Source organism: Talpa europaea (assembly GCF_964194135.1).
Source record: "Talpa europaea genome assembly, chromosome: 3".
NCBI lineage: Eukaryota > Metazoa > Chordata > Mammalia > Eulipotyphla > Talpidae > Talpa > Talpa europaea.
This window is the reverse complement of record NC_140069.1, coordinates 136,788,587-136,803,879: the sequence shown is the minus strand read 5'-3', so window position 1 is coordinate 136,803,879 and position 15,293 is coordinate 136,788,587. Positions and strand designations below refer to the sequence as shown.

General features: G+C 42.9%; 1 protein-coding gene across 1 annotated transcript in view; it reads left to right on the top strand.

Moving 5' to 3' along the window:
* CHCHD3 (coiled-coil-helix-coiled-coil-helix domain containing 3) overlaps nt 1-14,675 on the top strand; it is a gene marked incomplete at both ends in the record, with an annotated part of 242,836 nt that extends 228,161 nt beyond the window's left edge. Inside the window, 2 exons of the mRNA XM_084230646.1 lie at nt 12,518-12,653; nt 14,655-14,675. Of these exons, the coding sequence (XP_084086772.1) occupies nt 12,518-12,653; nt 14,655-14,675 (157 nt within the window). The remainder of the gene's footprint in view (nt 1-12,517; nt 12,654-14,654) is intronic.
* Nucleotides 14,676-15,293: the final 618 nt, after the last annotated feature.

The window sequence follows — 15,293 nt, the reverse complement described above, 5'->3', positions numbered from 1 at the left end:
GAAAGACTTTTCAAAGGAGGAACTAACAATCTCAGTGACCTCTTGAAACAAAATATTAAATCAAACCCAAAGAACTAACTGGTAATGCCTGTGGATAGGGTAAGGTGTTGCTGTTGTGAAAAATGAAAGGAAAATATAGTTTGGATAAGAAAATGGAAATCAAATAAGTTGCACGTCTAGTTAATGCTTGGAGTATGTCTTAGACTTAGGAAAAATGTGAGGACCGTCAATGCTAGTGCTTGGCTTCAGGTGGGTAAGATTATTCTCTGAGTATTTGATAAGAATTGAAGCCCCAAGGAACTGAAGACTACACAGCTCACTAAGTGAGGGGAACCATCTAGAAAACCCATTCAGTCACACACGAAAGCAATAGGAGAAACCCCCAAAGAGGCAAGAATTAACTCCACCAGGACCCTTAGAACAACAGAGGCACAGATCTGAGCTTCGGGAATTCAAATTAAGAGAGGGAGGAAAGTCAGGAAGATCAATGAAAAATGACCGAGGAGGGCCCCACCTCTCCATAGACTAGAATTCCGTGAACGGAGAACGCTCCAGATTTCTCAACACTCACGTTACATTTTACTCCCAACCGCTTGCCCTGTGACTTAAATAATTGGGCAGTTTCTTTGCCTTCTCTCATGCTGTTGCTGAGACATTAAATCAAAAGGGCTTGTGCTGAAGGCTGACATGTTGAAGGTATTTTGAATTATCTCCCAATTTACAGTTTTGTCTTTTTTGTAGAGTTGCATGTGGGATTTCATGTCTGATGTCTCAATGCTGTCTTCAGTTTTCAGTCAGTCTTCTATTTAGTGCCACAGAACCCATAGAAATGACATTACTATTAGGAATTAGATGCCTCAGCATCTGGGGGAAAAGCAAACTTCCTGATGGCAATTTCCAGTGTGTGCTATTTACATATACATATATGACACTGCAATTTTTAAAATAAATTATTTTTTGATAAGCAACCTATGCCTGTGATAGAAAATTTAAAGATCACATGCAAAAGTAAATCTTCCTCTTTGTTCACCTATCCGGGTCCCCTCCTTGGACACAGCTATGTTACCAATTGAGTGATTTTTTTTTTTTTTTTCCAGACACACTCACCTTAGACAGGTTGCCTGGTTTTAGATTGAACTCAAGTCAGTCATGAGTTTTCGCAGAATAAGTAAAGTCAAAAATTATAGTTCAACAACATCTATAAATATGTTTTCAAATATATTTTGTGCCAGGCTTTCTCCATTTTCCAATAGCCATTAATCATCTGTTGATTTCCATCTGTCTATTCTGAGGGCAAGAAGGAGGGGCCTTAACCTGAAAGGGCTGGACGCAGTGTGTGAGGACAAGGCCTAAGTAAACGCGTAAAGATATTCCTGCCTTAAATATATTCACTTGTCATATAAAATGATTGGCTGTCATGGTGGACATATTATGAGGCTGTTGTGGCCAATCCTTGCCAAGGTTGAGCAGCTCCTGTGATGGAACCCCTCAGCCTCCTGGGGCACCACTTCATTGCCTGGCGCCTCGGCCCCTCGCCAGGTTTGCCGTCTGCTTCTCCACCCTCGGCTGCTATTGACACACATAGGGGCAGATCCCTCTTCTCAGCCTGGCTCCCTGTGTCAGAAGGGGGCTTACTCATCAGGAGCCCATTACTGTCCAATGATGTCTCACCTAGCTGTTGAGGTCCCTCCCCAAACGATCTATTTCCTTCCACTCCCCTGCACACACACACACACACACACACAGCCTCATTTTTCACATTCCTCACTGTAGACTTGTGTTTTAACAAGAAATTTCCTTTGCTTCTCCTTAACCACGTTGGTTGCACGGGCCATGCTCTCATTCCTGCCCTTGGTTTTCTTTAAAAGCAGCATGGATGGAGCTAGAAGGAATTATGCTCAGTGAAATAAGTCAGAAGGAAAAAGAAAAATATCGGATGGTTTCACTTATAAGAGGAATATAGGGGAACCAAATAAGACATCAGGAGAAAATAATAATAATACAAAACAACAAAACAAAACAAAAGCAGACAGTGATAAACCAGAGACATCCTGCAGGGGAGGAGGGAGGGAGAAGGAGCACAGGGGACTGTGGTGATTGTGCACGGGGATATTGGTGGAGGAAATTCTAGGGGGACAACACCTTCCCTGTTTACCCAACTTCTGACTCACCTTTACTCATCAGCCAACTCCTCGGGAGTTCCTTCCTCTGCGTGTAGAACATGTCCTGGCCGATGGCGCTTTGGCGTTCTGACCTGTGTGCAAATATCCACATGAATCTTAAAAAAGGAAGTCCACTAGTGATGTCAGCGGCTCTTCTGCAAGCTTTTCCTCTCTTTTCTTTAACTGTCTTCACTTCTTTCACTTTTTTGTCTGGAGTGCCTTTCCATCTATGTCTTACATAAGCCTTTCCCATTTCTGACCACCCTACTTAAATCTTCCCCCTTATCTAAGACCCTTTCCAGTCATCTCCAATCAAGTGTAACCCTTCCCTTTCATATTTCCCCCATGGGCACATGTACCCCCATTAAAGCATCTATTTTGTTATCACATTCTCTCTCTCTCACACACACACACACACGCACACACACGGTGTCTAGATATTATAGGCACTCAAAAAGGGTGGTGCAATGGGTTGAGCGCAGCACTGTGAAGCTGTCCGCAGCCTCTGCAGCGCTGGTTCGATCCTGGCCGGCCGGGGAGATACCCACATGGCGCTGCAGACCTCTCCTGTCTCGCCCGCTGCTCCCCTCAGCAGTGTATTTCGTCAGTCTGCCTGTTCAGCTCCCTGCTCTGTCTCTGGTGAATCCCCTCACCCTCCCGCACATCTGGCTTGTACCCCGGTTCTTGTATAAATAAATAAATCTTTAAAAAAAGGGCGGGTATTGAATTGACCTAATCTCCCTGCCTCCATGTCTTCCTTCTCTGTCAATTCTCTTATTTACCCATCTCCTGCCTTCTGGCCCCTGCCTTAAGGAAGATAGTGAAATTGTTTCTCCAAATGGCTAGGGATCCAATGTCGTGGCCTTTTGTCAGGTCTTTTTTCTCTGATGTTCTCTTTCACGAAACTCTGGTTTCCCCAGGCTTGTGATGCTGCATGCGCTGGGCCTTCTCTCTGCACTCGGTTCTCTGGCTGTTCCGTTTCCTTCACCATCACTTCCCCCCAGATCTCCCACACTCAGCTGCCCTTCCCGCCTCTGTCTCTACCTTCTCCTGCACAAACCTCTCCAGGTGTTCCCCTCTCTTTCAGTCTGCCTCCAGTCCTGAGCCCTAGCTCCATACTCCAGCCCCTGGGGTCATTTACACTTGAGGTTCCTGACGTTCCTGGGGCATTTTCATTCTTTAAATCCCAGGCTTCGGCCATGTATGCATCACCCAGTCTCTCTCCTGCTTTACCTCTATGTCCTGTCGGTAGACACACCCCTCCCTTCCTTGCTTTCCGGAGCCTCCATCCTGGCATTTTCTCATTGGGCAGAGTCCCACTGGCCCCTACTTGCAGCCTCCAGTTTATACCCATCAGACCAGCCTTTCTGAGCTGGCACCTATATAACTTGGCTCTTATTTGGAAAGGAATTTAAGCATGTCATCTGCTATTGGAACAGTCTCTGGGCAGCCCCTCCCTCCTCAGCCCTGCCTCACCTCTGCAAGTCACAAGGACCCGCTCAAGTGCCCTCTCTGCCTCTTACTCACCGTCCTACCCTACATTTGGGGGGCTTTTCAAATCCCATCCCCCACCCCATGGACTCCCTATGGACCATGCCCAGCTCAACATCATCACTCCCCCTCAAGCTTGAAGACCTCCTGCTGTGCTGTTTCCTTGACACCTCTGTTGCCTTATGTGACCATGACCTTTCCAAGGGTGTGTTTGTCTTCCTTCTGTTCTTTCAATACAACCTTCACCGCCTCCTCAGAATGTGTGCTCAGAGGTCGCGGTGTGAGGTTCATGTCGCATTTTTCTCCCTGGCGGCCGTGCATCCCCGGAGGCTCGCTGGCACAGCCTGTCGCACCCTTGTGGGGTTTCCCTCTTCCAGTGAGGACTTCTACACACTCCCCCCGACTGGGCATCAAAGGGATAGAAAACAGACAAAAGGCGTCATGTCACCCCCTCTTCCCATTCATTTTTAGCACCCTGACACTTGAAGGGCAAATTGGTATGGATTTTCCCCCTTGTCACTAGAATAAATACATTTGCAATTCTTTCACTTAAGGAAGCCAGACACATTCCTTCCTGGGTGTATCTTCTATTTGGATCTTGCTTTCAAAATGTAGTGGGGAAAAGAGTATCACCTACAGTAATGTAACCCGCTCTCTCACTACAGACTTCAAATTTGGTCTTAACCTACTTTTGCAGTATGTGTCACAGTCCTCACTGAGCTGTGTGACAGTTTTGAAACTTTTTAAATTAAGCTGTTCTTGACTTATCTTAGTATTAAAAGCATTCTCAAATTTGATCACAGCAGGGGAGAGGGAGGGGGATGGGTATGTATTTTTATGCTTGGGTGACTCAAATGGAATTTCACCAAACTTCTTGCCACCCAAGTCACCCCATAGTCATTCCTCAGCTCAAGAGGGGCATAGAAAATTTATCCCAGAGAGTAATTCATTTTGAAAAATTATAAGCAACTAAAAATAGCTTGAGATGAGTGTGTGTGCTCTTTCATATTCCTGCACAGACTGCTGGTACCATACTACATAACTGGAAGATTCCATGATTCTGTGCTATTAGGATAGTTAGATTTGATGTAATCAGGCCTATAAAATTTTTCTTCAGGGGTGGGAGGATTATCTCTGGGAGGTTATGTGTGAAGTTTCATTCAATTTGCTCAAAGCTCTTAGGGATTATGACCCTTGAAAGTTACTTAAACAAGAATCCTGAGGCCAGGTAAATGGCCTCGTGTCTGGAACATTGTATATTCAAGTTTCGTCATGCTTCAAACTAGATCTCTGTTTAGCTGTGTTTACAACTGGAATACCTCCTGATCTTATTATAAGACCTGTGTGCACATCTGTCTCCGCCCAGCAGACTGTGACCTAACAGAAGGCAAGGATCACACCTTCTTCAGCACCTGTCGTGGTAGAGAGCACATAATGACTACATAATCATTTCTGTAGCTTCATATTTGTTCTTGGAATAACTGGTTGATAGAATAAATGAACCAAACTTTATTACCCATCCTTAGACCAGTGTTCGTGAGTATTCCAGAGTTATATGATAGGGGAAATAGAAATAATTTATAAAGCTTAGGGCATGAAATAACTTTGTGTCTGGGTACGTTTAATATATTAATTATTGAAAGTGAAAGAAATATAAGGTTGGTGCATTGTGTAGGTATAAGAATAACAATGGTGATGACCCTTATTTTGGTCTTGAAGTCTTACTGAGATATTTCAAATAAAAATAAGTTGTTGTATTTAAGATCACTGGGTCCCATTCATAAATTGATGTGTTTTTTGGAGATTCACATTCAACATGTGGCCCTGGACATCTCTTTATTCCATGGCTTGTAGATCTTTTGAAGGAGCCAAAGGAATATTTCTCCAGATATTTCAGCTCTTCTACCAGGGACTGCTTCTGTGAATTGTGGTTTTATTTTGTTCCTATTCTCTGCATGGCAGAGGTGATGGTCCACCTAGGAAGCTTTGTATAAAATGCTGCTGGTCTCTTGGGCACTGTTAAAGCATAGAGCTCCTTTGTTAATCCACTTATGCCTGTTTTACCACAGCATATTATTTGACATTCATTAAGCAATATCAATATTCCAAGCATCGTTAAGAAAAACAGGGAGGGAGAAATGGTTTGTGCCTCTAAATGAAGACTCACCCAGACTAAAGTGCAGTGTGTTAGCTTGTTGTCTGATGAACTTGAGAAAATGGCATCTCGAGGCCCTTGGTTTTCCTGAAGTAAGGGTAGCTGGAAGTTGGTTTGGGGTCATGCCAGGTTGATTTGATGCTGACGTCAATTATGCTCTGTGTTCCTAAACTCTATCTACTACTTGTCTCTTGTTCTGAATATCTTTTCTGTGCAGAAGACTTATTTTATCTCCCTTTTTAGAGGGAGGGCTTTGCTGCCCATGGCCCACATATGTCGAGGATAGTATGATACGGTAGAAAATGAAAATTAGCCAACTGACTTTTTTTCCTGCCTTACACCAGATGCCCAGCTTCACAGATCTTTTCAACTGAGTAAATATTTCTTCTCAAAGACATTATTGCTTGGAGAAATTTTCTGGGGGAAAAAAATTATTTTAAAGGTGTCATTCTTTTTTTTAAAGATTGATTTATTCATGCATACAAGAACCATGGTACAGTCCAGATGTGCAGGAAGGTGAGAGGTTTCACCAGAGACAGAGTGGGGAGCAGAACAGGCAGACTGACTGAAATACACTGCTAAGGGGGGCAGCGGGCTACACAGGAGAGGTCTGCCACGCCATGTGGGTATCTCGCCAGCCAGCCAGGCTTGAACCCTCACTGCAGAGGCTGTGGACTGCTTCATAGAGCTATGCTCAACCACCTGCGCCACCAGGGGAGGCCATTCTGGGGAAAATTTTTTGACTAATTTAGCCTCTCTAGTTCATTAGGTTTTAAGAAGTGACTTACAGGACAGTTGGGGGCCTTGTTCTTTGGGGATGCCGCAGAAGATGGCCCTCTTTTCTAAGTCCACCCTCGATAGGGACCAGGACCTCTCCAAGCTTTCTGCCGCTAAACTGTGAGACCCATAGAGCAGGATCCCATTATAGCAGGATCCCGCATGGGGATGGTGAAGTGGCAAGATGCCCCAAGGCCCCTCTGTGCAGAGTAGTCTGCGAAGCCAGCCACGGGGAGTCCCGGAGTGTCAGTGTGTTACTTGGTGTGTTACTCGCTGTGTCCTCCCAACACCACGAGAAGACAGAGCCAGCCAAGCCCCCCCAGCCTGGGTGTTGTTCACAAGTCCCTAATTTCCCACTTTGCTACTGGGTTTGCCCTAATTGCCACCATCATTCCCAAGTACCCAATATTACTGAAATAAGGAAGGAAATGTCTTGCAAAATTGGGAAGGTATTCCTTCGCTTTAGTGATGTGACTGCTCCTGGGGTTCAGTGTAGGAGGCACATAGCTTCCAGAGCAGAGTCCTGGGTGTGCAGGGTACTGTATCGTTTATCTGGCATGGGTGGCCAGAGGTCCTCACCTTGAGATTTTCCTGATTTGAAGACTTTTACTCAGGACCCCAAAATCTGGGGGAAGACTGGCAATGCTTTTTCTTCCCTCCTTACAGATCCCCCCCCCCTCCTTTGGATCCAGATTATTCTGTTGTGATCCTGATGTCTTTTTCCCAAATTAACCCAGAAAAATGAAAATATTTAAATATTTTCAAATAGAGGCTGCTCATTCAAGTCTTGGGTTTATAGGCTAGAAGTCTGTATATTACTTTGTTGCATCTATAGCCAAAGCTGAGCTTTCCTTCCCACTTTGAATCTGTTGGTCGAACAGTACCTTATATGACAGTCTGCGATCAGTTCTATTGGGTCATTGAGCCGGATGCTGGGCCGTGAGGAACCAGGGTCGCCATTCCCTTCTCTCATGGCGTTGAGGCCTCCTGGCATTTTTTGTGTTGAGATGATAGACCGCACAGCAGTGGATATCCATCATTTTAGTCAGTAAATGTAAAAGAAAATCTTCTGTTCTTATTTCATTTTACCTTTTAAGGTTTATAGCAAAGTGTATATGAAAGCAAATTGAAACCAAAAAAAGCAGGTAACTTTTAAGCTATTTGGCCTCTTCTGAAGTGTAATTGTGGCAATTTGATTACAGCTCAAATAAAAGCATCATTAATAAAGGTGGTTAGCAGCCATTAAGAATGTCAGAAAAGCTTGAAATTGACTTGTTTTTCATATCTTGCATTGTTAAAAGGAGGCTGTTTACATTTTGTTCTGAAAACTAATATTAGGCTATTGTAATTTAATGTGAAATTAAAAATAAAAAAAGTTAATAAAAGATAATGAATGTCTTTGAGATATTTTCTCACTTTATATTGCATTTTATGATACCATTATTGTAAATGAGAGAATTGAATTATTGCATATTTTGGAATATGGCAGTGTGCATGTCTGGTAGCTTTAGTTTTATGTTATAAAAGAAAAGCAGAAATCCTGACCCCTGGGCTTAAGGTCTAATGAAGCATTGAGTATAGAGGAAGATTGGAGCTTTTGCTTTGTGCATAAGACTTAGACCTAAAGATTTGACCCCTAGGCTGTATGTGTGTCTGGTTTTAATGTAGATAGCACTGCAGGGCCACCAGGCTCCATGAGAGACGTGGGGGGAAGTGAAGGGTGCCTGATAACAATTGTCCTTTCAGCAATAGTCATTCTCTATCTATTCATCCAGCTATTCCCTCTCCTGCCCTCCTTCTCTCTCCCCCCACCCTCCATCCTACTGGTCTAAATACAGGGAAAAGATCCTTGTTTTTGTACACTTGCTCTCAAAATGAATGCTTTTTGCATGTGTTCCCAGGAGTTTTAGGAATTACTCTGCCCACTGATTATCACCACATGACTTCGTAGTGGGGAGTGGTGTGAGGAAAGCTAGCTCCCTGTTTTTTCCTTCTCCAAGGTTACCTTATTATCCCTGCCATTTATATTAGCAGAACGAAAAACATGATGGGTAAGTGGTTTGCTCAAAATAGAAAGCTCAGACCCACACCACATCAAAGAACTTTCTAAGACATAAAAGTAGGAGAGGCAGCAGCGAAATCAGCAGAAAGCTCTGAGACAGATAGCTGGGTGTTAAGTGTATTGGAGAGTTTAAGAGGAGAGTACTAAACACTATTATCTCAGCTTCACTTTCACCAGCGTGTTTTTATTTCTTTTTTGACCAATTAATTCAACTAAGACTACCCTCTCCCAAGGAAATCCTTAGCAACAAAAGTAATCATTTGTCTATCACCATGTTGTTTTAAGCACTGAAAATTTTGAAACAACCTAAATGTGTATCTTTATTCTTCTCTATTTTTTCCTCCAAAGTTTCTACAATGAGCCTGTCAGTATCATGAGAAACGTACATGGATATCTTTTCAAAGCTGCCTTTCAAGTTAATTGAAGCAGTGAACATTAGCAAATATTGTTTTACCAGCTACAGAATACCTACCTACCTGGGGTGCTTCTTTTGATTTTGTTCTCTGCTTAGATCTTTTAGTCTCCAGTTATGCTGCTGAGTGTTGTCTATGTCCTTGACCTTCAGTGCTCCTGTGGGGTGGTGGCAGGAAGGGCAGAGAGGAAGGAAGCAGAGTACAAATGTGCAAGAAGGAAATAAAAAGTGGAGAGAGACAGGTATACATTTGGGGATCTATCAAGAGTCCCCAATAATTTCAAGTGATGACTAAACTGGATTTTTTTTCTTAATTGTTTTTGATCAATACACATTGTTAAGTGTCAAGTTTTTTCTACCAGCTCCTTTTTGCTAAGTATGTTTTTGGATTAATATTCTCTCTCTCTCTCTATCTCACTTCTTTAAGTTCTCCAAATTTGAATTTCATCTTTCTCTTGAACATTTGTCATTCACCATTTCTTTTTGTTTTAATCTTCTCTCCATACAAAGAGCTGCAATCGTGCAGCTAAGATTTAATTTTCACTCTTAAATATCTTAACATTCTGCCTTTTGTTATTTTTTGCCTATCCGTGGCCTTTTCCATCAGCAAGCATGAAAGCAGTCAATAAAAATCAATTGCTAACTCAATGATTGTTGGAAGGTTTACCATAATGCATATTGGAAATGCCTGAAACCCTTTTCCTGAATGGGAGGTGCCACGGCTTGTGTTTTATGGGCTTCTAATGTTAGACGGTAATCTCATTTAGCATTTTCCCAAAGTGAAAACAGTGCATTAGGGCAACATAACAAGCCTTGCAGATCAATACCACGGCCGAGCTTTGCCCTTACAGATTAATCCAAGAAAAATGTGTCCGAGTCCACTCTGAGTGCAGGGACCATTATGTTGATTTCTAAGCCTCGATCACCCTTCCTACCATCTAATCTATATAGGTTGAAATGCGTACAAAAAGAATCTCAGAAGCTGTCTTGGGGGCCATGTACACACACAGACACACACAAGTAGAGAACAGACCACCAGACAGGAAATCAAGGGCCCTGCAAGTGAGTCCTATCGATTTGTGGTAATAAAAGTATATTTTGACACATTTCAAATCATAAATAACTCATAGACTTTAACTTACATTACTAACATAATGTAACTCAACTCCCGGTAAGTGCTTATAAGTTAGCCCTTCCTCAGGCGCCCACTGTGTCTAAGGAGTGACCCTTTGTGAACAGAAACACATGGAGTCTTCCATGTGATGAGCAGTATGGGGAAGCTCCTGCTTTATGTCTTGTCTTGCATGTTAACAGGGAAGGCAACATATCTGACAAGGGTGGTTCTAGTCTTCTCTCTGCATCTTCCTTCCTCCTGCCTTTTAATCAAAGACATTGTGTGTCAGAGTAGGATGATCCACGCACAGGATGCAACCCCACTTGCCTGTGCTGGCTCTGGGCTCTCATCATGCATTTGCCTGGTTCAGCCGACCTAAGGCTCAGTCATGTTGTCCCGTTTACCCAGATGTGCATGGAGCTGTGATCTGTCAAGCAGTAGAGAGAGTCCGGACTCCTACTCTGGAAGCCCAGACGACTCCTTTTAGATGCTGATGTTCATGGAAGGGGATTAGGGAAATTGTGTGCAGGAAAATTCACAGACGTCCGAACTTTGTGCTCGGAAAGGGAATTGAAACTCTTGGGATTGGACTTAAATTCTGTTCTCGGGTATTTGGCAGAGGAGTAAGGTAATGAATGAAAAAGTAAAACGATGTGATGTAAAATTTGTAGGATGATCTCCCTCTGTATGTCTGCTTTCTTTAGAGGGTAGTAAGAAGTGAATTCCCTCAGGACCAGAAACGTGGTTTGCATTTCAGCTTTCTATTTTAGTGAAGTATATATTAACTTAGTGTGTTGGATGAAAGTAATGAGGAGACAAATCGTCACCCAGGGGTTTCCTTATTGATGAGAAATATTCCTCCTGTGTTCTCTAGGGTTTTGTTTTTTTTTTTAGAACCCATCAAATTTAAAGTAATGCTACTTTCAGATTGCTTTGGAAATAACAAATTTAAGTATAAAAAAAAACTGACATGAAAAACTGCAAGCCATTTGGATTACATAAAACTAATTTGAAAAAATATGAATTCCTAGATTAAAAGTGATAATATTGTGTATTTTCTCAGTGTATATCATCCTTATAATCCAAGTTCCTCTAGCATCTTAAAAATATTTCATTTCTGTTTGTATAATTCATTTGGCTTATTTGCTATTATCATTTTTCAAGTGTATATTATAAGCTTTTGGGAAGCATTTATATTTGGTACTACAGACTCACTGAAAGCGTTCTAACTAAAATCAGAGATTTGTAAGTATAATTTAGTGAAATTTTAGCCCAGGGAATTAAAAATTTTTTATCCCTCTCTACCCATTTGTATTCTCGACAATTTATTGAATGACTTCTGTGAGAGAGAGATCACTAGCTGGGTCACCAGGAGTACAGGACGGTCTTTCTCGGGATTTGCAGTCTAGTAAACGGTGGTTGTTGACTTGCGCTAGACAATATTGTTGTCAACACTAAGTAGAAAATGGAATAAGTGGTGAAGGAAGTTAGTGCAGGATCATTGAGGTCACCATCGAGGAAATGACAGGCTCTACCACAGATAAGAAAGCAGTGTGAGCTATATAGAGTAGATTAAATATCACTCCATAGCTCGAGATTGAAAGATGAGTAGGTACTTTCTAGATACCTTGGAATGGGTGAGAATTTGGGTCGAGGACATTCCCTAAATTGAGCAGAATGAGTGATGGGCATGAGGAACCAAACCCTGGGTGTAGTTTGGTCGGGTTTTAGCAGTTGCAGGGTGGGCAGGAACCTGATCAAGAAGCAACTGCTGCTCACCTTGTATTTAATTTAAAAAGCAGTAGGACCAGATACCACAGATTTATGCATTTGAAAGAACCTTCTAGAAGAATATTCTTCTGGAAAACAGGAATATAAAACATATGTCAAGACAAAAGGAGACTAGTTTGGAGGTCATTGTTTAGATCCATAATGCAAAATGATTAAGAATTCTGAAAAAGTAGCCATCATGGAGCAGGAGGCCCAAACAGCAGGACCTCAGACTTTGTGGCCATGAGAATGGGAGAGAGGGAAGTCGGGGTTCCTGGGTGTCTGATCTGACTGGCCGGCTGAGGAGGGTTGGCACCATTCACAAGAGCCAGGTCTTGCGTGCCAAGAGAGGTTTGTAGTGGGGTCCATTAGCAGAAGTCATTTCTCAGAAAGCATTTACCTTGTATGCATTTTTACTGTGGGAGCAATTTTGATCTTTCTTTAAAGACTAAAGAAAATTAGCTTTTTCCTACTTCTGCAACATTTGCATCCTATTACTGTTTTGTAGATTCTTTAGCCTTGATCTTCATTCCAATTGAAGACCATTTGTCTCTGGTTCTGCTTCTGTTTGCAGGCGCTATGAGGCTCATCCCGTCTGCGCTGATCTGCAGACCAAAATCCTCCAATGTTACCGCCAGAACAACCAGCAGACCCTCAGCTGCTCTGCTCTGGCTGAACAGTACATGCGCTGTGTCAACCAGGCCAAACAGGTAGGTGCGTACCCTGTGCTGTTGGCACCAGGAGAATGGGAAGCCCAGCGCCCTGGGGTAGTGCTGAGGTCTGACTAGGCTAGTGCTTGTGAAAAATATAAACCAGACAAGTCGTCCTCATCAAGAATGACAGTAACTTGTTGGTTGTCACCAACTCCTATTCTACTCAGTCCTCTCCTTGTGTCCAGCTCATTTTCTTGCAAAAGGGGAAAAAAAAATGTTTACTAAAATTATGCAGTGCCCTTTTCTCCTCTCTATAATAATTGTATCTCTAGGGTCATCCCCTCATCTTCCTGGGCCAGTACTCAAAGCCAGCAAAGAGGAAGCCCCCCAAGTTAAGGGACGCACAGCCTCAGCTCCATAGGCAGAAAGGAGTCTGGCTGAGACACTGGCTTAAAGAAAACAAAAGTCAAAAATCTAAAGTAGCAATCGACCATTAGTCTTATACCAGTTACAGAATCCACTCAGCTGGGCAGGGAAAGGGAAGTCAGAGATGGGATGTGGGAAACCAGCCCCATGGCATCTCCATATTACAGCCTCACGCTTCCCCAGACCCTTCATGTCAGATTAGTGAAATCCTCACAGGATGTGTGTTTTCTCTGGTTTCTGTGCTTTAGAAAGCTCACCGTAAACCCTGAAACATTTTCAATTGTTGCAAGTCACCAAATTGCCTATCATGTACCTGAGTTAACAGTGAATACAGGTTATTCTGAGAGACGAAGTTTGTAAAAGCCTTTACCTTTTTTGCTGACAAACCTTGACCTTCTAACCCACGGACACTAATGTCGGGGTCACACAGCGTGCCTTCTGCACTGTAACTTGCTGTTGCCATGTTATCACGCAGGGTAAATTTCTAACACTATAAATTGCTGATGGGAGGGTTGGTTTTGGCTGGAAGGCTGGAAAATCACAACAGCACTGGCCGAGAAAAGATAATCGAGAGTTATTAAAAGCCCAAGTTGTCTTTAAAAGCCTCATGCTTGGGGCTTTTTCTGCTTCTTGCTCGTGGCGTCTCTTTGCAGCTCTTAGTATAAGCCAGGAGTGCTTTTCTTTAAAGGCCTGTCAGAGAAGCAGAGCTGCTAATACCTAGTACATTTTATTTGTCCAAAGCAGCTTCTGAGATGCTCTTAACAAGACCTGACCTTTGGTGGTCATATGAATGGAAGCACTTGGGGCCTGGGTTCTTCTGACTTGATGTTAGTGCCACATCAGTGGTGTGGGGGTCAGTGCAGAGAAGACTGTGACAAAACCAATGTGGAGCGTGGGCATCTGGCACACCCACCTGCCTGTGTCCATGATGCAAGCTGTGATATTACTGAAGTGGCACCTGCAAGGGCCTCTGAGGCACTGGCTTCTTCCTACCTGGCCAGTTGGAGTGGTATGGTCTTCACCATGCCCGTGAGATCAGTGGTACAAGTTTGTAGAATAAAGCAGGAGTTGGCTTGTGCCAGAATCAAATATGCCCTGTGGTGCTTAGAGAGCTTGCCTTGGGCAAGTGTGCGCTTATACCCAAGTCCTGTCTTCTGCCAGCCTGGCTTGTACCCAAGTCCTGTCTAATGTCCTGGATGGCATTAGTGGCACAATTATTACAGAGGAGAGGTCATTGGGTTACATCTTGCTTTTTCCTTCTTCCTACCCACCTGAGTGGCAGTGTGACTTAATATTAATTTTAGTGAATGTTTGTGGTGCCAGTTGTTTTCAACAGTTTTGTCTCTCAGAATAACCTGTATCCGATGGTTAAATCAGCTACTTGATAGGCCATTTGACAAACTGTGCCAGCTGAGAATTTGCTTCAGGGTTTCCCAATGAGCTTTTTAAAGCATGGAAATTAAAGCAAGCCAACTAAACAGATCAAACATAAGTATCAATTTATTATTGATCGTAATGGTTCTAAAAGTTGTTCCTTCCCCACCCACCCAAACTGCAGTGTGATTTCATCTTCTTTTTAGTGAGGGTTTGTGGTGCCGATTACTTTCATTAACTCTTATGTTCGGCTACTAGGAAGTGAATGACACTAGCTGATAAAAAGTGAATGTCCACAAAGCCTTTTCACCCTGAGATGGGCCATAACCAAGAAATAATAATGCCTTGTATTTCTGTAGTACTTTAACTTTCAGGACGATTTCACATCCTTTCTCTTACTTGTTTTTATGACAACCTGAGATGTAAATAGAGATGGTTTTATGTTCACCGTTTTACAGTTGAGAGAATCGAAACCCAGGGAAGTTATGACAGTAAATTTAACAGCAAGACCGAGCTATGCCTTATCATAAAAAGCAAAAAAAAAAATAGGAGTAAGTTTAGTGTGTATGGATTTTGGGTCAGGTAAGTAAGTGTGTAGCAGGGGCATTCATATCCACAGAAATAAGGAAATGAGGGAAAATGAGATCAACCATCATAAAATAAAGGGGGAAAATTGAAGGTAATATGAAGTGACATATGATCACTTGAGCAGAGGAGCAGGTTTTACTGCTGCGAACAGGGGATTCTGGAGCTCAGCCCTGCTTCATTTTAAGGCCGCACCCGAAAGGCCAGAAGCAGGCGCTCTGTCAGTTTTGCCTTGAGCAAAACTTTTCTGTAGAGCCACATTTTCCTCTTCCTCCTCATGAAGCCCTCTAGCCTCCGACCCCAGCTGCGCCT